This window comes from Oncorhynchus gorbuscha, linkage group LG11, assembly GCF_021184085.1.
Source record: "Oncorhynchus gorbuscha isolate QuinsamMale2020 ecotype Even-year linkage group LG11, OgorEven_v1.0, whole genome shotgun sequence".
NCBI lineage: Eukaryota > Metazoa > Chordata > Actinopteri > Salmoniformes > Salmonidae > Oncorhynchus > Oncorhynchus gorbuscha.
In genome coordinates, this window is record NC_060183.1 from 56,950,445 (window position 1) to 56,975,536 (window position 25,092).

At 45.7% G+C, this 25,092-nt stretch overlaps 2 protein-coding genes across 11 annotated transcripts in view; one reads left to right on the forward strand and one right to left on the reverse strand.

Moving 5' to 3' along the window:
- Positions 1-1,856: 1,856 nt before the first annotated feature.
- Positions 1,857-17,856, forward strand: LOC124048994 (amyloid-beta A4 precursor protein-binding family A member 1-like). Of its 6 annotated transcripts, none has more exons than XM_046370250.1 (13): positions 1,857-2,327; positions 10,347-12,324; positions 12,692-12,883; positions 13,586-13,625; positions 13,799-13,944; positions 14,438-14,470; positions 14,600-14,683; positions 14,924-15,139; positions 15,385-15,564; positions 15,841-16,053; positions 16,301-16,420; positions 16,532-16,672; positions 16,910-17,856. In XM_046370250.1, the coding sequence occupies exons 2-13, from the start codon at positions 10,420-10,422 to the stop codon at positions 16,979-16,981; spliced, it is 3,342 nt and encodes a 1,113-aa protein (XP_046226206.1). In that variant the 5' UTR covers positions 1,857-2,327; positions 10,347-10,419; the 3' UTR covers positions 16,982-17,856. The 6 variants fall into 6 exon arrangements, with proteins under 6 accessions (XP_046226206.1, XP_046226207.1, XP_046226203.1 ...); XM_046370247.1 differs by having other exon boundaries at positions 1,858-2,327; positions 10,347-12,330; XM_046370249.1 differs by having other exon boundaries at positions 1,858-2,327; positions 10,347-12,330; positions 14,927-15,139.
- The window catches only part of LOC124048993 (tight junction protein ZO-2-like), a 39,379-nt gene continuing 31,493 nt past the window's right edge, over positions 17,207-25,092 (reverse strand). For 4 of the 5 annotated variants that reach the window (XM_046370246.1, XM_046370242.1, XM_046370245.1 and 1 more), the window contains 6 exons: positions 24,129-24,229; positions 20,206-20,430; positions 19,547-19,648; positions 19,147-19,437; positions 18,843-18,928; positions 17,207-18,667 (listed from right to left, as the gene is read on the reverse strand). In XM_046370246.1, the coding sequence (XP_046226202.1) occupies positions 18,502-18,667; positions 18,843-18,928; positions 19,147-19,437; positions 19,547-19,648; positions 20,206-20,430; positions 24,129-24,229 (971 nt within the window). In that variant the 3' untranslated portion in view covers positions 17,207-18,501. The remainder of the gene's footprint in view (positions 18,668-18,842; positions 18,929-19,146; positions 19,438-19,546; positions 19,649-20,205; positions 20,431-24,128; positions 24,230-25,092) is intronic. The other variant, XM_046370243.1, reaches the window with a different exon arrangement.

Sequence of the window (25,092 nt, forward strand, 5' to 3'; positions counted from 1 at the left end):
ATAAATGCTGACAGACAATTTGTTCGTTTGACATGGTGGGATAATCTTGTGTCGGTAAAATGAACGATGTGAGAAATGATGGTGGAAATGCCTTTATGAGCAAATATTGATATAATAATAATGATTATTATTATCCGTTATTTTACCAGGTAAGTTGACTGAGAACACATTCTCATTTACAGCAACGACCTGGGGAATAGTTACAGGGGAGAGGAGGGGGATGAATGAGCCAATTGTAAATTGAGGATTATTATAACCATCATATCGAAGTAAATTTGGAGTCACACGATGATATGTTGTGTAGTCCTCCCACTACGATTCAGGAAACAATGCAATTTATTAGAAATAAGTTATGATGAACTTCACAGGGTGGTGAATATGCAAGATGATGAGCTTGATGCTCCTCTCCAATAAATATTGAGGGTCTTCTGATGCTGTCTGGTCAAAAAGAGTATGATGTTGTTGCCACCCGTAGTATTGAATGCAAGGGAAGCCAGCAAGCATTTGGCTTCCCTTCGATTTGTTTTACAATTAAATAATAACCAATCAGCTGAGTGAGCTCACATTTCAATGGTCCTGGCACACACCACCAAAAATAGTGTCAAGGGAAGGCAGTTTGGATTTGGCTTCACACTATTCACATCACATCAAAAGCCTAACTCCATTTACAGAAAAAAATATTATTGTTGCATCTCATTGTTTTTCTCCTCCAGTGGCTAGCTAGGTAGCTAAAATGGTCCCTTTCCTAAATTAGCCATGGATGGAGATAGGGATTTGGACTTGTGGTTTGACTTAATTCTCAGTACTGGCCAACGATTATAATGGCGATTCTGATCCAACCATTTCATACATTGTGCCCTTTGCCTGAGAGGATGGAAGTTCAATATGTAGCTAATGTAGAAGGCTAATGTTAACTCGTAGGCTCATTGTTGCCCATGAAAGGAAGTTAGGCTAGCGATCAAGCATTTTAGCCAGGTAGCCTAGGACAACAAAAACTAAAAGTGTGTACTGTATGACAGAGTGATAGACCGTTTAGGCAACATGACAGAGAGGAGGATGGCATTGGTGTTTCTCTACAGGTAGGGTGAGTCAGCATGTTTTTCAGCACGCACACATACACACACACAGAAATCAGTGGCATGGACAGCCACATCATATTTAGCTTATGTTGATTGAACTAAATTGTTTTAGGTATATTTTAGTTGTCACTGTATTAGACTAAGTATTGGTGATTTGATATATATATATATGAGGTTGAAATGTTAACGTTTAAATGGTGCAAGCTGGAATAGTCTTGTTTTCAACTCCTGATTCTAAATCACGTTTAGTAGTCTTGAAAATGGCAGAAACATTAACTTGCTTGACCAAGCTGTAGGTCATTTAACTGTTTGTAACATACAATATGCTTTGTGGACTTCACCAGACAGAGGTTGCTCTCTGGTTTTGTGATGAAACACAGATGTGGTTGAATTTATTCTGCTACTGTGTCTTCTTATTGTCTCTTAGCCCTAAATATCACAGTGTCAAGGCATGTGAACTAACAGGTTATAGAGCAAACATACAATGATCGCAACACATATGTTGTAATATGGCACATTTTTCCTGGCTTGGCTTCCCCAGTGATTTTACCCACACATTGCTACTGGGGGAGGGGTGGTGATCAAAGATTGGATACCATTACCATGGTTACTACTCACATCAGTATCTTCAGTCACATGTTGTCACGGTAACGACAGCTCTGTTACGGCGAAGAGAGTCATGTGACTGAGGTGGGAGTGCGTTCTAGGGAATAATGTTCTCCCTAGATAACGTAGCCCACAGCCTATATATTGGATGTCATAAGGTGAATGCACCAATTTGTAAGTCGCTCTGGATAAGAGCGTCTGCTAAATGACTTAAATGTAAATGTAATATAGCCTAGTATATTCTGATAAGAACAGGGAGCGAGTGTCCTTGAATAGCTTGTTTTGTGTGGTTGACACCGTGGTGTGGATATTTTGCTTAATTTACACAGGTGTTTCTCAGACCCAGGGGTAGAATTGGCGGGCTCTGATATCTCACTGCGCTCACGAAAAAGTGGTGCAGAGCACACAGCAGTGTTGCCTACGAAGAGGCGGAATACCGCGGGTGCAGCTCCGTAAATATTATGTTGAAACACAGCAGTCTTTTAAAGGCGCTTTGTGCGTCGGTAATCCGCTCTGATGTCACGATCAGGAGGAGTTGACCGCTCAGGCCTAATCCATGCAAATTCTCTGAAGGTACAGAGGGACCAGCAAAAATGGTGAAACGGATTGTTACGCGACCAACCCATCCATACTGACGAACAGGTAAGATTATATTTATCATCCAGAATATAGGTCAACGATTAACATGACAGCGACTGGCATGTCGACCGCATTCCGTTGGTAGTATATAGATTGGAATGGAATGAATTAAGGTAGGAGGTTGCGCCGATTATTTGACCACGAAAAGCAGCTGGCATATGGATAATTTCATTAGATGTGTCACATTGTACAGCCTTTCATCGTCGTCGGACATTCAGACAGGTGCCTGTTTTTTTTTTTTTTTAAATATGACGACAGTCCATTCGTAGTGCAGTTGTCAATAACAAAAATGTATTATTTAACCACAGGATCGAGAGCATAAATTACTGTTTGCTTTCCTTTTGGGCTGTGACACAGGATGACAGAATCGGGAGAGCGTTTTCTCATCCCATAGAATAGTGACTGTTCTGTCCGGACTTATTGCGGTTGAAAAGCCACTTTATTGCACATAGGCCTATAACTAATACTGAACAAAATATGAACATAACATGCAACAATTTCAAATATTTTTACAGAGTTAGAGTTCATATAAGGAAGTCAGTCAATTGAAATAAATGCATGAGGCCCTAATCTATGGATTTCACATGACTGTGTAGGAGCGCAGCAATGTGTGGGCCTGGCTCCCCAGTGGGTGGGCCTATGCCCTCCCAGTCCCACCCATTGCTGCGCTCCTACACAGTCAGCAATCATAATGAGGTTTTCCTTCCTTGGAAGTACTGCCTAATTCTCTAAAACGGCAAATGGTAGAGAAATTAACATATAACTATCTGGCGTCAGCTCTGTTGGACATTGCTACAGTCAGCATGCCAATTGCACACTCCCTCAACTTGAGACATCTGTGGCATTGTGTTGTGTGACAAAACTGCATATGTTAGAATGGATTTTTATTGTCCCCAGCACAAGATGGACCTGTATAATGATCATGCTGTTTAATCAGCTTCTTGATATGCCACACCTGTCAGGTGGATGGATTATCTTGGCAAAGGATTTTAGAGAACATTTTAGAGAGATAAACTTAATGTGTGTATGGCCATTTCTGGGATATTTTATTTCAGCTCATGAAACATGGGACCAACACTTTACATTTTGCTTTTATATTTTTGTTCAGTATAGTTTTAGGAAATGGCAATTATTTGTATTTTCTATTTTAAATTGTCTCATATAATGCTGGTCGTCACTGCAATTGTATTGCATGAATAACATAGCCTACCATTGGGCTGTTTCCAATGAAAAGAAGAGTATTTGTCACAAGGTACCTGCTGTCCCACCCTTTTCATTTCCTCACGTTCAGGCACCTTTTTAAAAATGTCCTGCCTGCGGCCATGAAACGTGGGACTTGGATAAAGTTTAGTCAGTCATCACACCTCCTTTAATCCCATCCTGCTGAAACAACAAACATGTCATCAAAATGCAACCAGTAGACCTATTGATGCTACATGTAAACACTGTTTTAACATTGGCCTTGCCTCGTGTGTGTGTGTGTGTGTGTGTTAGGCTAGTGTAAAATCAGTGTGTTAATGGCTTGGTTAATCCCCTCCCTGGGGCTTTCACTGGAGCCCTGACAGATGGAGGAGCAGTACACAGGTCACAGCTCCCTCCGTCGGCCCGGCTGCCTGGCCCATGTTGCCCACAGCCAGACCATCTGTGACCCGGGCACTGCCCCTAGGTGCCCGCCCAGTCAGCAGCACCAAGCACCGGGGAAAGGGCATAAATCAAACATATCATCTGCACTCTGTCCTCCTCTCTGTCTGTTTCTGCCTGCACTAAGATTACTTTTCATCCTGAGGTTCTGCATTAACCTCTGCCCCTAGTCTCCACTCAGCTATCCAGCCGTTATTAAATCTGTACATTCTCTGCTTTCTGTATCCATCCTGTCATGTTTTGTCTTAGATTGTCTTGTCATTATGCTTTCCCTTCTGTTCGTTTCCCCCTGCTGGTCTTATTAGGTTCGTTCCCTTTTTCTATCCCTCTCTCTCCCCCTCCCTCTCTCTCCTCTCTCTATCGTTCCGTTCCTGCTCCCAGCTGTTCCTATTCCCCTAATCATCATTTAGTCTTCCCACACCTGTTCCTTATCTTTTCCCCTGATTAGAGTCCCTATTTCTTCCCTTGTTTTCCGTTCCTGTCCTGTCGGATCCTTGTCTATTGTTCACCGTGCTGTGTCTATGTATTGCCCTGTCGTGTCGTGTTTCCCTCAGATGCTGCGTTGTGAGCAGGTGTCTGAGTCTGCTACGTTCAAGTGCCTTCCCGAGGCAACCTGCAGTTCTTGATCAAGTCTCCAGTCTGTTCTCGTCATTACGAGTAGTATTATGCCTTTTGTTTGTAAAGTAACTTTACTGGATTAAAACTCTGTTTTCGCCAAGTCGCTTTTGGGTCCTCATTCACCTGCATAACAGAAGGATCCGACCAAGGAATGGACCCAGCGACTACAGATGCTCGTAACACTGCCGTCGAGATCCAAGGAGCCATGCTCGGCAGACACGAGCAGGAATTGTCTGCTGCTCGCCATGCCGTGGAGAACCTGGCCGCTCAGGTTTCCGACCTCTCTGGACAGTTCCAGAGTCTTCGTCTCGTGCCACCTGTTACTTCCTGGCCTGCCGAGCCTCCGGAACCTAGGGTTAATAACCCACCTTGCTACTCCGGGCAGCCCACGGAGTGCCGCTCCTTTCTCACCCAGTGTGATATTGTGTTCTCTCTCCAACCCAACACATACTCTAGCGAGAGAGCTCGGGTTGCTTACGTCATTTCACTCCTTACTGGCCGGGCTCGAGAGTGGGGCACAGCTATCTGGGAGGCAAGGGCTGATTGTTCTAACAATTACCAGAACTTTAAAGAGGAGATGATTCGGGTTTTTGACCGTTCAGTTTTTGGTAGGGAGGCTTCTAGGGCCCTGGCTTCCCTATGCCAAGGTGATCGATCCATAACGGATTACTCTATAGAGTTTCGCACTCTTGCTGCCTCTAGTGACTGGAACGAGCCGGCGCTGCTCGCTCGTTTTCTGGAGGGACTCCACGCAGTGGTCAAAGATGAGATTCTCTCTAGGGAGGTTCCTTCCAGTGTGGACTCTTTGATTGCTCTCGCCATCCGCATAGAACGACGGGTAGATCTTTGTCACCAAGCTCGTGGAAGAGAGCTCGCGTCAACGGTGTTTCCCTGCTCCGCATCGCTACCATCTCCCTCCTCTGGCTCAGAGACTGAGCCCATGCAGCTGGGAGGTATTCGCATCTCGACCAAGGAGAGGGAACGGAGGATCACCAACCGCCTGTGCCTCTATTGCGGATTTGATGGACATTTTGTCAATTCATGTCCAGTAAAAGGCCAGAGCTCATCAGTAAGCGGAGGGCTACTGGTGAGCGCTACTACTCAGGTCTCTTCATCTAGATCCTGTACTACTATGTCGGTCCATCTACGCTGGACCGGTTCGGGTGCTACATGCAGTGCCTTGATTGACTCTGGGGCTGAGGGTTGTTTCATGGACGAAGCATGGGCTCGGAAACATGACATTCCTTTCAGACAGTTAGACAAGCCTACGCCCATGTTTGCCTTAGATGGTAGTCATCTTCCCAGTATCAGATTTGAGACACTACCTTTAACTCTCACAGTATCTGGTAACCACAGTGAGACTATTTCTTTTTTGATTTTTCGTTCACCTTTTACACCTGTTGTTTTGGGTCATCCCTGGCTAGTATGTCATAATCCTTCTATTAATTGGTCTAGTAATTCTATCCTATCCTGGAACGTTTCTTGTCATGTGAAGTGTTTAATGTCTGCCATCCCTCCCATTTCTTCTGTCCCCACTTCTCAGGAGGAACCTGGCGATTTGACAGGAGTGCCGGAGGAATATCATGATCTGCGCACGGTCTTCAGTCGGTCCCGAGCCAACTCCCTTCCTCCTCACCGGTCGTATGATTGTAGTATTGATCTCCTTCCGGGGTCCACTCCTCCTCGGGGTAGACTATACTCTCTGTCGGCTCCCGAACGTAAGGCTCTCGAGGATTATTTATCTGTGTCTCTTGACGCCGGTACCATAGTGCCTTCTTCCTCTCCGGCCGGGCGGGGTTCTTTTTGTTAAGAAGAAGGACGGTACTCTGCGCCCCTGCGTGGATTATCGAGGGCTGAATGACATAACGGTTAAGAATCGTTATCCGCTTCCCCTTATGTCATCAGCCTTCGAGATTCTGCAGGGAGCCAGGTGCTTTACTAAGTTGGACCTTCGTAACGCTTACCATCTCGTGCGCATCAGAGAGGGGGACGAGTGGAAAACGGCGTTTAACACTCCGTTAGGGCATTTTGAGTACCGGGTTCTGCCGTTTGGTCTCGCCAATGCGCCAGCTGTTTTTCAGGCATTAGTTAATGATGTTCTGAGAGACATGCTGAACATCTTTGTTTTTGTCTATCTTGACGATATCCTGATTTTTTCACCGTCACTCGAGATTCATGTTCAGCACGTTCGACGTGTTCTACAGCGCCTTTTAGAGAATTGTCTCTACGTAAAGGCTGAGAAGTGCTCTTTTCATGTCTCCTCCGTTACTTTTCTCGGTTCCGTTATTTCCGCTGAAGGCATTCAGATGGATTCCGCTAAGGTCCAAGCTGTCAGTGATTGGCCCGTTCCAAGGTCACGTGTCGAGTTGCAGCGCTTTTTAGGTTTCGCTAATTTCTATCGGCGTTTCATTCGTAATTTCGGTCAAGTTGCTGCCCCTCTCACAGCTCTTACTTCTGTCAAGACGTGTTTTAAGTGGTCCGGTTCCGCCCAGGGAGCTTTTGATCTTCTAAAAGAACGTTTACGTCCGCTCCTATCCTCGTTACTCCTGACGTCACTAGACAATTCATTGTCGAGGTTGACGCTTCAGAGGTAGGCGTGGGAGCCATTCTATCCCAGCGCTTCCAGTCTGACGATAAGGTTCATCCTTGCGCTTATTTTTCTCATCGCCTGTCGCCATCTGAGCGCAACTATGATGTGGGTAACCGTGAACTGCTCGCCATCCGCTTAGCCCTAGGCGAATGGCGACAGTGGTTGGAGGGGGCGACCGTTCCTTTTGTTGTTTGGACAGACCATAAGAACCTTGAGTACATCCGTTCTGCCAAACGACTTAATGCCCGTCAAGCTCGTTGGGCGTTGTTTTTCGCTCGTTTCGAGTTTGTGATTTCTTACCGTCCGGGTAGCAAAAACACCAAGCCTGATGCCTTATCCCGTCTGTTTAGTTCTTCTGTGGCTTCTACTGATCCCGAGGGGATTCTTCCTTATGGGTGTGTTGTCGGGTTGACAGTCTGGGGAATTGAAAGACAGGTTAAGCAAGCACTCACGCACACTGCGTCGCCGCGCGCTTGTCCTAGTAACCTCCTTTTCGTTCCTGTTTCCACTCGTCTGGCTGTTCTTCAGTGGGCTCACTCTGCCAAGTTAGCTGGTCATCCCGGTGTTCGAGGCACTCTTGCGTCTATTCGCCAGCGCTTTTGGTGGCCGACTCAGGAGCGTGACACGCGCCGTTTCGTGGCTGCTTGTTCGGACTGCGCGCAGACTAAGTCGGGTAACTCTCCTCCTGCCGGTCGTCTCAGACCGCTCCCCATTCCTTCTCGACCATGGTCTCACATCGCCCTAGACTTCATTACCGGTCTGCCTTTGTCTGCGGGGAAGACTGTGATTCTTACGGTTGTCGATAGGTTCTCTAAGGCGGCACATTTCATTCCCTCGCTAAACTTCCTTCCGCTAAGGAGACGGCACAAATCATCATCGAGAATGTGTTCAGAATTCATGGCCTCCCGTTAGACGCCGTTTCAGACAGAGGCCCGCAATTCACGTCACAGTTTTGGAGGGAGTTCTGTCGTTTGATTGGTGCATCCGTCAGTCTCTCTTCCGGGTTTCATCCCCAGTCTAACGGTCAAGCAGAGAGGGCCAATCAGACGATTGGTCGCATACTACGCAGCCTTTCTTTCAGAAACCCTGCGTCTTGGGCAGAACAGCTCCCCTGGGCAGAATACGCTCACAACTCGCTTCCTTCGTCTGCTACCGGGTTATCTCCGTTTCAGAGTAGTCTGGGTTACCAGCCTCCTCTGTTCTCATCCCAGCTTGCCGAGTCCAGCGTTCCCTCCGCTCAAGCGTTTGTCCAACGTTGTGAGCGCACCTGGAGGAGGGTGAGGTCTGCACTTTGCCGTTACAGGGCACAGACTGTGAGAGCCGCCAATAAACGCAGGATTAAGAGTCCAAGGTATTGTTGCGGCCAGAGAGTGTGGCTTTCCACTCGCAACCTTCCTCTTACGACAGCTTCTCGTAAGTTGACTCCGTGGTTCATTGGTCCGTTCCGTGTCTCCCAGGTCGTCAATCCTGTCGCTGTGCGACTGCTTCTTCCGCGACATCTTCGTCGCGTCCATCCTGTCTTCCATGTCTCCTGTGTCAAGCCCTTTCTTCGCACCCCCGTTCGTCTTCCCTCCCCCCCTCCCGTCCTTGTCGAGAGCGCACCTATTTACAAGGTACGTAAGATCATGGACATGCGTTCTCGGGGACGGGGTCACCAATACTTAGTGGATTGGGAGGGTTACGGTCCTGAGGAGAGGAGTTGGGTTCCGTCTCGGGATGTGCTGGACCGTTCACTTATTGATGATTTCCTCCGTTGCCGCCAGGATTCCTCCTCGAGTGCGCCAGGAGGCGCTCGGTGAGTGGGGGGGTACTGTCATGTTTTGTCTTAGATTGTCTTGTCATTATGCTTTCCCTTCTGTTCGTTTCCCCCTGCTGGTCTTATTAGGTTCGTTCCCTTTTTCTATCCCTCTCTCTCCCCCTCCCTCTCTCTCCTCTCTCTATTCGTTCCGTTCCTGCTCCCAGCTGTTCCTATTCCCCTAATCATCATTTAGTCTTCCCACACCTGTTCCTTATCTTTTCCCCTGATTAGAGTCCCTATTTCTTCCCTTGTTTTCCGTTCCTGTCCTGTCGGATCCTTGTCTATTGTTCACCGTGCTGTGTCTATGTATTGCCCTGTCGTGTCGTGTTTCCCTCAGATGCTGCGTTGTGAGCAGGTGTCTGAGTCTGCTACGTTCAAGTGCCTTCCCGAGGCAACCTGCAGTTCTTGATCAAGTCTCCAGTCTGTTCTCGTCATTACGAGTAGTATTATGCCTTTTGTTTGTAAAGTAACTTTACTGGATTAAAACTCTGTTTTCGCCAAGTCGCTTTTGGGTCCTCATTCACCTGCATAACACATCCAATTTGCATTTGAGCTACTCTCATTAATTCATAAAGTATAGAAGCCTATGGCTCTTAAAGCTAAAGAATACTGTACCTGCAAAATTGTGAAAGCTAATCCTATACTATACTTTGAAATCAGTATACTGCTGCTGAGTATACTGCATAATCTATCCAGAGTCCAGACATCAATATTCTGTACACTGAGCATACAGTTCAGGATTCAGCCCAGCCTCCTCTCTTTCAGGTCGGTGGTGTTGGGGCTTTGTCCTTCCTACTCTTTAATGCCAGCTGCTGTGCTGTGGTGGTGTGGTGCTGCTGCTGGGGCAGGGATAATATACCTGAGATTAAACACACCCAGATGAATCAGAGATTTGTTTTTTTCCCTGGAGAATAGGGAGCCCTGCAGCTTCTTATCTGTCAGTGTACATTCTGTGTGTGTGTGTGTGTGTGTGTGTGTGTGTGTGTGTGTGTGTGTGTGTGTGTGTGTGTGTGTGTGTGTGTGTGTGTGTGTGTGTGTGTGTGTGTGTGTGTGTGTGTGTGTGTGTGTGTGTGTGTGTGTGTGTGTGTGTGTGTGTGTGTGTGTGTGTGTGTGTGTGTGTGTGGTACTATGTAGTTGTGTGTGGTATTGGCAAATCTCAATATTTTTATTTGACTGAAATTGAGGATAGAATTGACATTAAAATGGATTTTGGGTGAGTGAGACATACTTCATAACCAAAGTGGTGCTCTATCACTCACTCTCAAAACACAATCCCATTATCCTGTTTGTAGACATGCCTTCCTGACCCTGCTGTTTCATCCAGACCCCTGAACTATGACCTATATGATCTCATGAATTTCCTGTCTCCCTTCAGGCAGTGCTGTGAGTGGTGTTTCTTTGGAGACGGAAGAACCATGTTCTATATGTAAACAGATTACAGCAGAGTGATGAGCCACAAGCAGCAGGGGGAGAGGCTAGGTGATGCTGTGGGGGCGGAGCAGAAGTCTCCAGCTGCTCCCAGAAACAGGCATCCCAATGGCACAGCAGGAGGAGGCGGAGGAGAGGGTGTCCCTGTCCGGAGAAGTTGGAGACCCTGCCAAATGCTCGGTCAGGACGGGCAGGATCCTTATCTTCATCACCACCACCATCATCATCCCTCTATTCCGCACCAAGGCTCTGGCCGCGGCCCCCAACGGCACCATAGGCGTTCACCCTCAGGGCAGGGCCTGTCCAGGCAGGGGGAGGGAGTGGCTATGGAGCCTCCTCGCCACACCCAGCCGCCCCGCCCTGGCGTGGCCCGTTACCGCCGCCAGGGGGAGCCCAGGGTCAGAGTTCACAGACGGAGACAGCCGCCGAGAGACATCCAAGAGATCCACGACCCGCCGTTTCCACATCATTGGTCATCTGACGCTTCTCTGACTGAGCAGAGTGACATGACTGGTCCAGCAACAATGAAGCAGCAGCACCTCATGCACTCCCCTCAACCCCACCACACACAGGACAGTGGAGCACCTGACCTTACTGCTGGTACTCTTACGCCAACACACCACACACCATGTCCCCCTTCACCTGATATCCCCCCTCAAGAGCTGCTACCACCTCTTACCAACAGAGATTCTCCCCAGCCTCAGGAGGATGAGGAGAAGGAGGAGGAAGGGCGCAGCTCATCCATAACTCAGTCTGTTAGTGCTCAGAGTGGATTTGACATCCAGACAGACCTAGAGTGGAACCAAGAGCAGGGGGACCATGGAGAAGGGGACCTAAAAGAGACGAGTCTTGGAGAAGAGGACAAAAGAGAGAGGGATTTGGGAGAGGACAACCAGGAAGATGGAACAAATGGCCACTGTTCTGACACTGATAGTGCTGCCTCTCTAAGCATGGAGGCTCCGTCCCTGAGCCCACCTCCTCGCCAATCACCACCTACCTCTCCATCTCCATTCTCGCCCCCTCCACTTCAGTCTGAGCTCTCGGACCAATGTAGTGATGAGTTTAGCCCAAGCCCCACTCATGGCACTGACATAATGCCTGATGATGAGAGCTGCACTGATTCTCCACTGTCCCATTCCGAATCTTTCACCTTTACAGACTCGTATCCAAAGACCTATGCAGAATTTTATTATGAGTCCTACCCACAGTCAGAATCCATCACAGAATCCTACACAGAGCCCTACGCAAAATCCTACCCCCAGTCTTTCCCCGAACCCTTGAAATTAATGAATTATTCAGACTTAGACAGAGAGCTCCACATGAGATCTGAGGCCGACCCTGATGAGCCATATGCAGAACCCTACCCAGAGCCCTATAGTTGTAGACAGAGGGAGCATGTTTATAAGGGAGCTACAGACACTGAGCCACCCACCAATCCACAACCCCATGCCTCCTGGCCAGGTAGGGAGGTGGGGTTACCACAGACCAGCCCCCCTTGGCAGGGTCGCTCAGTTGGCTCAAGACTGCACCACTACGATGACACTACGTCTGATGGGGAGGGTGACAGCCTTAAAGAAAGCTCCAGCTCTCAAAGCCTGGGGCCACCTCCCAGGTATGTGCAGGGTGAAACCCAGGCAGAGTATCCCAGCTCTGGGCAGCCTAGTTCAGGCGAGTTACAAGATGAGCAGGCCAGGATGGAGCTCAGGCTTCCAGCGGAAGGCCTTTCAGAGGACAGTGTCAGAGGATCAGGGAATGCCATCTCTCTGGCCATCAGGGACATCCGAGAGGCCATAGAGGAGGTGAAGACTAAGACGGTGAGATCGCCCTACACTCCTGACCAGCCCATAGAGCCTGTGTGGGTGATGAGACAGGAAGTCAGTCCTACTGAAGAGGAGTATTCCCCACAGCAGCCACCGGGAGGCAACGTGAGTGTGAGTATGAGGCAGCTCTGGATCACTATGGAAACATTGGTTTGAAGTGTTTACATAGTTGTTTACATATTTGTTTGAAGTGTTTACATAGTTGAGTTGCATCATTGATAATAGTGAACAACTCTATGGGTGTGTGAGAATGGGGTCTGGCCAGGTGTGATATAGTTGTTTGTGTGATGTTGTCGTTTGTATGTGTATGTTTTGTATTGTTTAAAATAAAATCTTACAACAAAAAAATTATAGTGAACAACTCAGTGGCAATAATGTTATTTACTCTGATCTGTTTAAATGTGCCACCAGAAAACATCAATAATATCATTAACTGAAGTTTTCTATATGTATTTCTTAATCTTTCCTACAGCCTGTCTCTCAGTCACCTTCACACTATACCCAAGTTCCAGCTCGCGACACAGTCCCATCCCCAGCCCAAGTTCTGTCGCAAGTCCCAGAGCCCGTCTGTCCTGTGAGGGCAGAGTCCTCCAGAACACACCAGGTACAGCACAGGGAGCATAGAGAGCAGAAGGAACCGCCTCGGCCTCCATCGATTGAGGAGGTAAGTGACTGCTGTGCACTGTTTCAAATGCGGTTGACGTTTTATCATGAGTCTTGTACTGGAGGCAGAACCGAGCAATTTCTCCTTAGGCCAGCTGCAAAGTCAAAATTGGCTATATTGTAAAAAGTCATGAGAACAAAAATCACTTTTTGTTCTTAATTCATTTAAGGTTGAAGGGATACTTTATTATATTATTATTATATTATTATATTATATATATATTATTATATAATTATTTTTATGTCTCTGTGTGCAGTTTGAAGGAAGTTGCTAAATAGCGCTAGTGCAATTTCGAAGCAGAATTAGCGCAATGGCTGGAAGTCTGTGTGTTCTCAGATACCCATAGACTTCCAGTCATCGAGATAATTCTGCTTCGTACTGGACACAGAGACATAAAAATGGTATCCAGGAGTTCATCTGACTCTGGGGAAGTAGATAAAAGGCTTCATTGCCAAAATCCCAAAGTATCCCTTTAAGGTTAGACATTGGGGTTAGCAGTGTGGTTAAGGTTAGGGTTAGGTTTAAATCAGATTTTATGACTTTGTGGCTGTGCCAGCTAGTGACCACTCTGCAGAGCTGCCTCTACAAGATTCATGATGAACACACTACTCTGAAAAGAGATGACTGAGGTTTAAGGAAGTGCTATTCTATAGTTACTGTCAACACCATTACTGATGTATAACAGTAATATTCCAATTTCAGATCCGGAGGAGTATGCCCTTCTTTCCCTCATATGTGGAAGGTGAGTGTCTCAGTTCTTGGAGGCAAAGCTTTGCTGTGGTATAAAGGAATTCTAATGACATTATGGAACAAGTCAGGAGCAGTAGTATGTTGTCACTCAAATCTGATGTACAGACATTGTAATTTCTGATGACTATTGATTGTACCCAGGCTCAATGACTGTCTTGTCTATAGTCCCAGGGCCATGTGACCCAGAGGACCTGATCGATGGCATCATCTTTGCAGCCAGCTACCTGGGCTCCACCCACTTGCTGTCAGAGAGGACACCCACTAAGAGTGCCCGCATGCAGCAGGCCCAGGAGGCTATGAGCCGTGTCAGGGTGAGAGTCACATGGGGGTCATATCAACTAGGACCCAATTCTCTTCCCTAATTTTCATTTTCCTTTTTCAATATTTTAAATGACCACTGACAAGGAGGTAAGATTTTCATAGATAATAATTCTCATTTCCTTAGATTCATATAATTATGTGCATTACATTTTTACTGAATAGTTATTGATAGATCTGCCAAATAACATGATATAATGTCCATAAACAAGCATTGAAGAATGCCTAGGCCATCTGTCAGTTAGTGTATGTTGTTAACACATGCAGTCTGTTTCTTGAGGGGTGCTCATATCACATTGATAAAGGGGCAACTTTTGAGGATGTTTGCCTTATAACCTCTGGACCAGTAACTTTTGTCAGATGTGATAGACAGCTGACATCACACATGCCCCCATCTTACTGTTCTTTACTAAGCACTGTTTTGATCGTTCTCTCTGGTTCTCTATTTCTCTCTCGATCTATTGCTTTTGCTATTCCATACGGCAGACTGCCCAAAAGCAAGCTAAACACAGAAAGAAGGTACAGTGACAGTGTTACGGCTGTTTGTTCTGTGACTTTTTATTATTATAACTAAGTCTTGTCTGTTATTGTTGTGAATAAAGTCTCATGTTGTTGAAATGCTGCTCTCCTCTCTCCCTAAATGTGCAGACTGAGGATGAGGTTCCTTCCTCCACTGAAGTGGATCTCTTCATGTCTACACAGAGGATCAAAGTGCTGAACGCAGACACTCAGGTAAATACTGTATACTATTCACCTTTACATCGACTCAAGGATAGCAAACACTATGTTGCAGGTACCAAACAATCTATAATATTAGTAAATCCAACACTACAAGTTATCAAACTAACTAACTAACTCTCACCAGTAGTCACTGCTACCACACACACCTAAACTACACCCACATACTATACTGCCAAACACCTCTCTTTCCCTCTACAGCCACATAACCATGTCCTTATCCTGTGTTCCTAGCAGGAGTCCATGATGGACCTGCCCCTGAGGACCATCTCCTACATTGCTGACATAGGCAACATGGTGGTGCTGATGGCCAGGGGGAAGATGGTGCGCTCCAGGAGCGCTCAGGAAAACTTGAACCAAACCACTGACCACTCTGACCACACCAACAGCCCTGCCCGTGACGACCTTCCCCAGTACAGGATGGTCTGCCACGTGTTTGAGTCAGAGGATGTAAGTAAGTGTGTGTGTGTGTGTGTGTGTGTGTGTGTGTGTGTGTGTGTGTGTGTGTGTGTGTGTGTGTGTGTGTGTGTGTGTGTGTGTGTGTGTGTGTGTGTGTGTGTGTGTGTGTGTGTTTACAAATGATCTGTTTGACTCAGACACAAGTGTGTCGATGTAGGAATTGTGTGACATATGTGATATGTGCATATTTTTGTATTCATCAGTCATGTATGATGCCTCTCCTTCTCTCTGTCCAGGCCCAGCTCATAGCCCAGTCCATTGGCCAGGCATTCAGTGTGGCATATCAGGAGTTCCTGCGGGCCAATGGAATCGACCCAGAGGACTTGAGTCAGAGGGAGTACAGCGACCTGCTCAACACTCAGGACATGTACAATGATGACCTCATCCACTTCTCCAAGTCAGAGAACTGCAGAGACGTGAGTCAACCACTAGGGGACAGGCCAGTGTTGTGCTTGATTGATATGGGATTTTCGATCTATAGTGGATATGTCTATTACTTTTAATACAGTATGAGGTAGACCTATAATACACGCAACCTTTCTTGTTAATGTAACAAATAGATGCACAAATTTCATCCTTATTGCAGTCAGAATGCTAACTAGAACCATGAAGGCATTCAAGTGAACATAGTTGCATTGACCATAATTGTGTAAGTAGTGGTATATCATACTGTTCTGTGTATCCTACCTCAGGTTAACATCGAGAAGCAGAAGGGAGAGATGCTGGGGGTGGTCATAGTGGAATCAGGCTGGGGCTCTATCCTGCCCACCGTCATCATTGCTAGCATGATGCATTCTGGGCCAGCAGAGAAGTCTGGTCGACTCAACATTGGTGACCAAATTATGACCATCAATGGAACAAGTCTGGTTGGACTGCCCCTCTCCACCTGCCAGAGTATCATTAAGGTCAGTGTTTTTCCTTCTCTCTTTTTGTGTTTCCTTAAGTCTTTTTCCGCAGTATCCTCTCCCTTTCTGTGTCACTGGAGCCCAACTGTGCATTTCTGCTGAAAATTAGATACATGGTTGTCAACCTTAATCTAGTCTGACTGACTGCTTGACCAGGCAGTTCTGCAAGCATCTGCATGTCTTTCCCTCGTCTTGGCTGTTAACTCCTGTTACAATCCTCCCCTAAATATCCATCTCTACTCTCCAGGGTCTGAAGGCCCAGTGCAGGATCAAGTTGAACATCGTCAGGTGTCCCCCCGTCACCATGGTGCTGATCCGCAGACCAGACCTCAGATACCAGCTGGGCTTCAGCGTACAGAATGGGATTGTGGGTACCATGACAATAGAAACCAACACAGATGTCCCCTTACATATATTTTTTTACATAATTGTAGTTTTCTTTATCAGCGGTTTGTGTCCCACTCTCCTCCCTCTACAGATCTGCAGCCTGATGAGGGGGGGCATTGCTGAGAGAGGGGGGGTCCGCGTTGGTCATCGCATCATTGAGATCAACAGCCAGAGTGTGGTGGCCACGCCTCATGAGAAGATTGTTGACATCCTGTCTAATGCAGTGGGAGAGGTATGAGAAGACACTTAACAGCTAGAATGTACTAGAATGTACCACAGTCCAGGGTTGAGTCAATCTATTTGAACTCAGACAATTTAGTAATGAGTTGAAATAATCCAAATTTAATCTGTAAATGGTGCTACAATTAATTTCTGGGATTTTATTGAGTTGAGAACGGTAGGAAGCCTCATGTCCGGCTGTGTAGCATGTGTCTGATCATGCAACCTGTGTTGTTTCTTTGTGCTGTAGATCCACATGAAGACTATGCCTGCAGCCATGTACCGTCTGCTGACTGCCCAGGAACAGCCAGTCTACATCTGAAAATGCTGTCCACATTAGGAGGATTTACTTCCATTGTATTTAATTAGATGCATTTATTTATTTACTATGTATTCATTGATTTTCACATTCTCACTGAAATGCTTGAATGTTTTTGTTCTTCCCCATTTCTCAGCACTGACTTGCCTTAATCTAAATCCATTTTCATTATACATATGAATGACAAGTGCATCGCTGAAGGCACAAATTAATTTACCAGACAGAGTATAAATGTGATGCGTTTGATCAATAACCAAAGAACTGAATTTAATGTGCATATTTAAGAAAAACAACAAGCAAGGAATACATTTGGTCTTTCAGGGTCCTATGAATGTACTATAATACTACACATGCAAACAGTCTCCATGGGGGCATGAAACCAAAATGTGAGCTTGTCATTGGACAAAAAAAAAAAAACAACAACACTTAAATTCAGGCTTGCATGTACAAATATGTAACTCTGCAAAGCAAAGGCAATGTCCTTAGATGTTGCAGCTATGCTATAATTTGCACCGGGTTGAATTAACTCCCAGAAGCCATCCTGCTTGAGCCAGCATTAGAAATATCCACAGCACTGTCACCTTTATTTATAGAATGAACTAAGACAAGTGAAAGTTAAGTTATTTGTGTATTTGTTTGAGAAAGTAAAACTCCCTATAGTCGATTTCAGCAGCCTGAGGAACATGAATAAAAATAGTAGAGGAATACAGACATGTAGAGCAAAGCAACAGACATGTTAAAGACAGTAAGAGTCAGTCTCCTGGTAAAAAAACGAAAACGTATATACTGTATATGCCATAAAAATGTGATCGTCTCAGGTTGTATGGATGCAGCTAATACAGAAGTAAACTGGCATGTTTTGCCCATCACCTCTGAGAGCCAAGTGTTGACTGCTTGTTTGTTCTTTCAGTGATCTGACACTGTTACACTTTCAGAGCTAAAGGCACTTTGTATGTGCTGATCTCTAGTATTTAAGGAGACAAAATGTCCAAGTGTAGAGTAAATCAAAAGGGTATGCAATGAATGATTTAAAAGGATAAAGGCTAGATTCTCCACCACTAGCAGACCATAGAGCAGCAGTAGACAAAATATTATGTCCGTCCAAATACATTTCTATTAATGTAACAAAAAATGCTTAAGATGTATAACATGTATAAAGATAAATATATACACAAATGTAAGGTTTATATTTATTTTAAAAGACCGGGTACTCAGACTGCATTGGTCTGGGCAGATATGACCGAGGGGTTGAGGGTGAAGATCAAACACTACCCATCAGGGTAGACATTATGAGGTTGGGAGATTAAAATGCCGATTCACCATCCACATAGTGAGGTAAACAAACAGTCAAGGTAAGGACACACTTGGTTAGTGGTCACAAGGAACGGGATATATCCTCCTGCCACTAGGTCGGGCCAAAGATTCGGATAGGCAACCGTAACACTAGGCTGTTTGAGTGTGCACAGTGAGGGCCTCGCTGATTGGGTGAGAACGGAAGGGTGCGATAGGTGGGTCTGTCTGTCCTACAGCTCAGTGTCTTTGTATTTCTGGGGGTTACTGTAGTAGCCTCGTCTGGTCTGGTCAGCCAGCTGTCTGCGGTACTCTTCCTCATCATCGTCGAAATGACCCCTACTCTCAGAGTACGGTGGCCTGGAGGATGGGGTCTGGGGCTCCGGGTTGGAGCTGGAGCTTGACACAGAAGAGCGAGAGAGAGACATTTTCATTAATTCTGATTGTTGTGCATCATGTCTGTAAAAAAAAAAAACCTTCAACACATCCTGAACCCAACCTATGACAGGCAGTGGAAGTTTCAGTAAAAATGCTAATTTGTGTGGTGACAAACAAGGTTAATATACAAACTTACCCTATTGGCTGTGGGCGGTTGTGGTTGGGTTTTGGTAGTTTCACTGGGACTGCATAGATGTCTGGGTGCTTCTGGGCTATTTCCAGCTACAGTCAGAGATTAGGAGGGAGCCCAGTTAAGTCAAAGCACATACATTAAACTAATAAGGCAACATCCACACTTGAATATACCTTTGGGTATATGCAATGCAAAGTTGACCAGAATATGACATGATTACACTCAGAATGCATGGTGCTGTAGCTCTATTAGTTTGTTTATGAAGCATTACTATCTATACTTAGTTTCCACTATCAGTAGTACTGACCCGTGCTTGCTCAGCCTCCTGGAGCTCCAGCATCCTCTGGGCTCTGGCCAGGTGGTCCATCTTTTCAAAGGCCTTCACCTTGCCCATGAAGGAGCGGTTGGCCGGGTCCTCTCCCTCCGGGACAGCGTGGTCCTCAGATGACTGGTTGAGTGCCCTCAGAGTAGGCTTAAGGGCCACGGTGGGCTTGAGGGCAACTGGAGGTGGGGCTGACTTGGTCCCCCCGGCAGTGTCGCTGCTAATGGTGCTACTGGAGTGGGAGTCGTAGCCCCCGCGAGACTGCACCCTCACCTGCTGCAATATAAGAGGATAGTAACCTTAGTAAGTCTTATAAGTGCAAGATGTGGGTCAGAGTCAGGGTTCAGGGGATTGAGAGGTGATGGTGGGCTTCAAGGAGTCTCACCTTGGGGGGCTCAGGGACGAAGGAGGGGGGTGGACTGGGGTCTCTCAGCCCCTCTCTGCTCCCTGATCTCCTCATACGCGGTATGGGGGCAAGATGGGGTCTCTAGAGAGGGGAGGGATGTACATATACATGTGTCAACAGACATACATGCACAAAAACCAGACTAATTCAACACAACTAGTCAAGATATTTGACTGACAATGGGAGATTCACAGATTATTGGAGTATACTTAAAGCTGCAATATGGAATTTTTGGGGCGATCCAAATTCACATAGAAATATCAGTTATAGATCTGTCATTATTAAAAACAAGTAAAAAAGCGGTAAATCTGTTCTTTGTGTGCTATTCCTATGCTTTCAAGTCTTTAGTTTTTTCATCTTTTACTTTCAGTTTTGTATACCAGCTTCAAACAGTTGAAAATGCAATGTTTTGGTTATGAATAAGATTCACAGCATTTTTGATGGTACTTATGTCACAAACTGAAATTAGGCCAACTATTAGAATTTTAGCAACCAGGAAATAATATATGCCATTTAAGGAAATGGCAGAGCAATTTCTGTACAGTGCACCTTTAACAGGGAGGTTGATGGACAGAGAAATGCCAGTCTCTCGCGGACACTGAATGAGCGTGATTGTGATTGACAGTAGTAAAGCCCACCTCTGTCAGTACGGGCTCTGAGGAGCGGCTGATTGCCGACACCGGCTGATGGGGCTCGTCCATTGGCTCGTCCAGCTCGTTGTCGGTGTAAGCCCCGCCCTCATCGGCCGTGTCGTCGTAGTCACTGGTCAGCCGGCTGTCCATGCTCAGGTAGTCAGTGCTCATCGCTGACAGGTATGACATGCGGTCGTCATGGATATCCAGGTCCTCCTCCGAGCCGTTCAACTGAGAAACACAGAGAGATGCAGGTTGGTGTTTCAGAAGCTTGTGTTTCAGACATAAATTCAGACACAAATTTTTCACTTTTAAACTCGGACAAAACAGAGATGCTAGTTCTAGGTCCCAAGAAACAAAGAGAACTTCTGTTTAATCTGACAATGATTCTTGATGGTTGTACAACAGTCTCAAATAAAACTGAAGGACCTCGGCGATACTCTGGGCCATGAGCTCTTTTGAAGAACATAAAGGCTGTTTCAAGTGCAGAAAAAATGCAGAAAAATGTACCCATGCTTTTGTCACTTCTAGATTAAAACTACCGCAGTGCTCTACTTTCCGGCTACCCGGACAAAGCAGTAAAGTAACGTTAGTTAGTGCTAAACGGCTGCTAGAATCTTGACTAGAACCAAGAAATTTGATCATATTACTCCAGTGCTAGCCTCTCTACACTGGCTTCCTGTAAAGACTAGGGCTGATTCAAGGTTTTAATGCTAACCTACAAAGCATTACATGGGCGCAGGCCTCCTTATTGTCCCTAAAAGTAAACAGATGGAGGCACGGCTTTCTCCAATAGAGCTCCATTTTTACGAAATGTCTGCCTATCCATGTGAGAGATGCAGACTCTGTCTCAACTTTTAAGTCTTCATTGAAGACTCATCTCTCCACAAGGATTCTCTGCCTCTAACCCTATTACAGGGGCTGTCACTGGCTTACTAGTGCTCTTCTATCCCGTTCCTAGGAGGGGTGAGTCACTGACATGATCTCATGATCTTCCTATCCAGGTTTGGCGCCCCCCTTGGGTTCGTGCCGTGGGGGAGATCTTCGTGGGCTATACTCAGCCTTGTCTCAGGTTAGTAAGTGTGTGGTTTGAAGATAACCCTCTAGTGGTGTGGGGGCTGTACTTTGGCAAAGTGGATGAGGTTATAGCCTACTGGTTTGCCCTGTCCGGGGGTATCGTTGGACTGAGCCAGTGTCTCCAGACCCCTCCTGCCTCAATGTCAAAACAAACAGTTTTTTATTTTTTACATTTTTGCTTATTTAAAATGAAATATCACATTTACATAAGTAGTCAGACCCTTTACTCAGTACTTTGAAGCACCTTTGGTAGTGATTACAGCCTCGAGTCTTCTTGGGTGTGACGCTACAAGCTTGGTACAACTGTATTTGGAGAGTTTCTGCCATTCTTCTCTGCAGATCTACTCAAGCTCTGTCAAGTCGGATGGGGAGCGTCGCTGCACAGCTATTTTCAGGTTCAAGTCTGGGCTCTGGCTGGGCCACTCAAGGACATTCAGAGACCTGTCCAGAAGCCACTCCGGCGTTGTCTTGGCTGTGTGCTTAAGGTTGTTGTCCTGTTGGAAAATGAACCTTCACCCCAGTCTGATGTCCTGATTAGGTTTTCATTAAGGATCTCTGTACTTCGCTCTGTTCATCTTTCCCTCGAACCTGATTACCGTAATTGCTGGACTATAAGCCGCTACTTTATTCCCACGCTTTGAACCTCGCGGTTTATACAATGACGCGGCTAATTTATGGATTTTTCCTGCTTTCACAAGATTCATGCCGCCAAAAAAACTGAGCTTATAGACATGTGCGGCATATTTATGTACAAAATACATATTTTTTAATAATTCAGTGGGTGCGGTTTATCTTCAGGTGCACTTAATAGTCCAGCAGTTACGGTAGTCTCCCAGTCCCTCCCGCTGAAAAAACATCCGCCACAGCACGATGCTGCCACCACTATGCTTCACTGTAAGAATGGTGCTCTGTTTCCTCCAGACGTGACGCCTTGGCATTCAGGTCAAAGAGTTCAACCATGGCTTCATCAGACCAGAGAATCTTTTTTCTCATGGTCTGAGTCATTATAGTGCCTTTTGGCAAACTCCAAGCAGGTTGTCATGTGCCTTTTACTGAGGAGTGGCTTCTGTCTGACCACTCTACCATAAAGGCCTGATTGGCAGAGTGCTGCAGAGATGGTTGTCCTTCTGCAAGTTTATCCCATCGCCACAGTTGAACTCTGGAGCTCTGTTAGAGTGACCATCGGGTTCTTGGTCACCTCCCTGACCAAGGCCCTTCTCCCCCAATTGGGCAGTTTGGCCGGGTGGCCAGCTTAAGAAAGTCTTGGTGGTTCCAAACGTATTCCATTTAAGAATGATGGCAGGCACTGTGTTTTTGGGGATCTTCAATGCTGCAGAAATGTTTTGGTACCCTTACCCAGATCAACACATTCCTGTCTCTAAGGACAATTCCTTGAACCTCATGGCTTGATTTTTGCTTTGACATGCACTCCCTCTGTCAATCACCACCTTCCGGAGACACCTGAAACCCCACCTCTTTAAGGAATACTGTAATCCTTCTCACCCCCCCTCCCCCTTGGGAAATATTTAGATCTATTGTAAAGTGGCTGTCATAACACACCTGTCAACTGTGGGACATTATATAGACAGGTGTGTGCCTTTCCAAATCATGTCCAATCAAGCTGTAGAAACATCTCAAGGATGATTAACCTTTTTGGGATAGGGGGCAGCATTTTCACTATTTAATGAATAGCATGCCCAGAGTGAACTGCCTCCTACTCTGTCCCAGATGCTAATATATGCATATTATTACTAGTAGTGGATAGAAAACTCTGAAGTTTCTAAAACTATTTGAATGATGTCTGAGTATAACAGAACTCATATGGCAGGCGAAAACCTGAGAAAAATCCAACCAGGAAGTGGGACATCTGAGGTTTGTAGTTTTTCCAAAGCTTGGCCTACCTAACACAGTGTCTATGGAGTCAAGTTGCACTTCCTACGGCTTCCACTAGATGTCAACCGTCTTTAGAAACTTGAATGAGAACTCTACTATAAAAGAGGGGCTCATGAGACCTCTGAGTCAGTGGTCTGGCAGAGTGCCTTGGTCTCATGACGTGCGTTCCTGACAGAGTTACCTCTCGTTCCAGTGCTTTTCTGAAGACAGAAGGAATTCTCCGGTTGGAACATTATTGATGTTTTATGTTAAAAACGTCAATGTAAACTGAGATTTTTGGATATAAATATGCACCTTATGGAACAAAACATACATGTATTGTATAACATGATGTCCTATCAGTGTCATCTGATGAAGATCAAAGGTTAATGATTCATTTTATCTATATTTCGGCTTTTTGTGACTCCTCTCTTTGGCTGGAAAAATGGCTGTGTGTTTCTCGGACTTGGCTATGACCTAACGTAATCATATGTTGTGCTTTCACTGTAAAGCATTTTTGAAATCGGACACGACGGGTAGATTAACAAGATGTGCATCTTTCATTTGCTGTATTGGAATTGTTCATATGTGAAAGTTACATATTTCAATTTTTTTTTTTGAAATTCACGCACTGCCTTTTCAGCGGAATGTTATGGACGGGTTCCGCTAGCGAAACGCCTGCCCTAGAAATGTTAATGAAAACAGGATGCACCGGAGCGCAATTTCCAGTCTCATTGCATAGGGTTTGAATACTTATGTAAATAATTGTTTTTTAAAATTTGTAATACATTGGAAAATATGTCTAAAAAGCATTTTTCACTTCAACATTATGGGGTATTGTGTGTAGATTTATGAGGGAAAAAATTAATTCAACCAATTTTTGAATAAGACCATCATAACAATGTGGAAAAAGGGGCCTGAATACTTTCCGAATGCACCGTTTATACTGTATACATTCATTAAGCTCAGCCAGAGCTTACCTTGCCCTCACAGACCCACACGGCCCGCTCCTGCTGTGCCCGGATAGAGTCCTTCACACTCCCGTACCACCCATCATTGGCTGAGTTCAGGTCAACGGTCGCTGTGCATGGAAACAAAGCAGAAAGATTGGCACAAAACCCTGGCTATCCAACACTGCCACCGGAGACCGCCAGTGTAACTGCAATTACAGGTCGACCGATTATGATTTTTCAACGCCGATACCGATTATTGGAGGACCAAAAAAGCCACTTTTTAAAATTGCTTTGTAATAATGACAATTACAACAATACTGAATGAACACTTATTTTAACATAATATAAAACATCAGTAAAATCAATTTAGCCTCAAATAATGAAACATGTTCAATTTGGTTTAAATAATGCAAAAACAAAGTGTTGGAGAAGAAAGTAAAAGTGCAATATGTAGGGCCTCCCGGGTGGCGCAGTGGTTAAGGGTGCTGTACTGCAGCGCCAGCTGTGCCACCAGAGACCCTGGGTTCGCGCCCAGGCTCCTTCGCAACCGGGAGGACCATGGGATGAAGCACAATTGGCCTAGCATCACCGGGTTAGGGAGGGCTTGGCCGTTAGGGATATCCTTGTCTCATCGCGCACCAGCGACTCCTGTGGCGGGCAGTGCACGCTAACCAAGGTTGCCAGGTGCACAGTGGTTCCTCCGACACATTGGTGCGGCTGGCTTCCGGGTTGGATGCACGCTGTGTTAAGAAGCAGTGCGGCTTGGTTGGGTTGTGTATCGGAGGACGCATGACTTTCAACCTTCGTCTCTCCCGAGCCCGTACGGGAGTTGTAGCGATGAGACAAGATAGTAGCTACTAAAACAAGGTAAAACTACTACTACTAAAACACTGCTTGCCTAGTTAAATAAAGGTGTGAAAAAAACAATTAAATAAATAAAAATTGTAATCAGAAAATTGTTATGAAAACTTGAAATCGGCCCTAATTAATC

What these genes read in the sequence shown, in the direction of transcription:
- LOC124048994 (XM_046370247.1), top strand. Translation starts at nt 10,420, where the DNA reads ATGAGCCACAAGCAGCAGGGGGAGAGGCTAGGTGATGCTGTGGGGGCG. An exon ending in AAGCTAAACACAGAAAGAAG is followed by an intron (nt 14,471 to 14,599) that starts GTACAGTGACAG and finishes CTAAATGTGCAG; the next exon opens with ACTGAGGATGAGGTTCCTTC. An exon ending in TCAGCGTACAGAATGGGATT is followed by an intron (nt 16,421 to 16,531) that starts GTGGGTACCATG and finishes CTCCCTCTACAG; the next exon opens with ATCTGCAGCCTGATGAGGGG.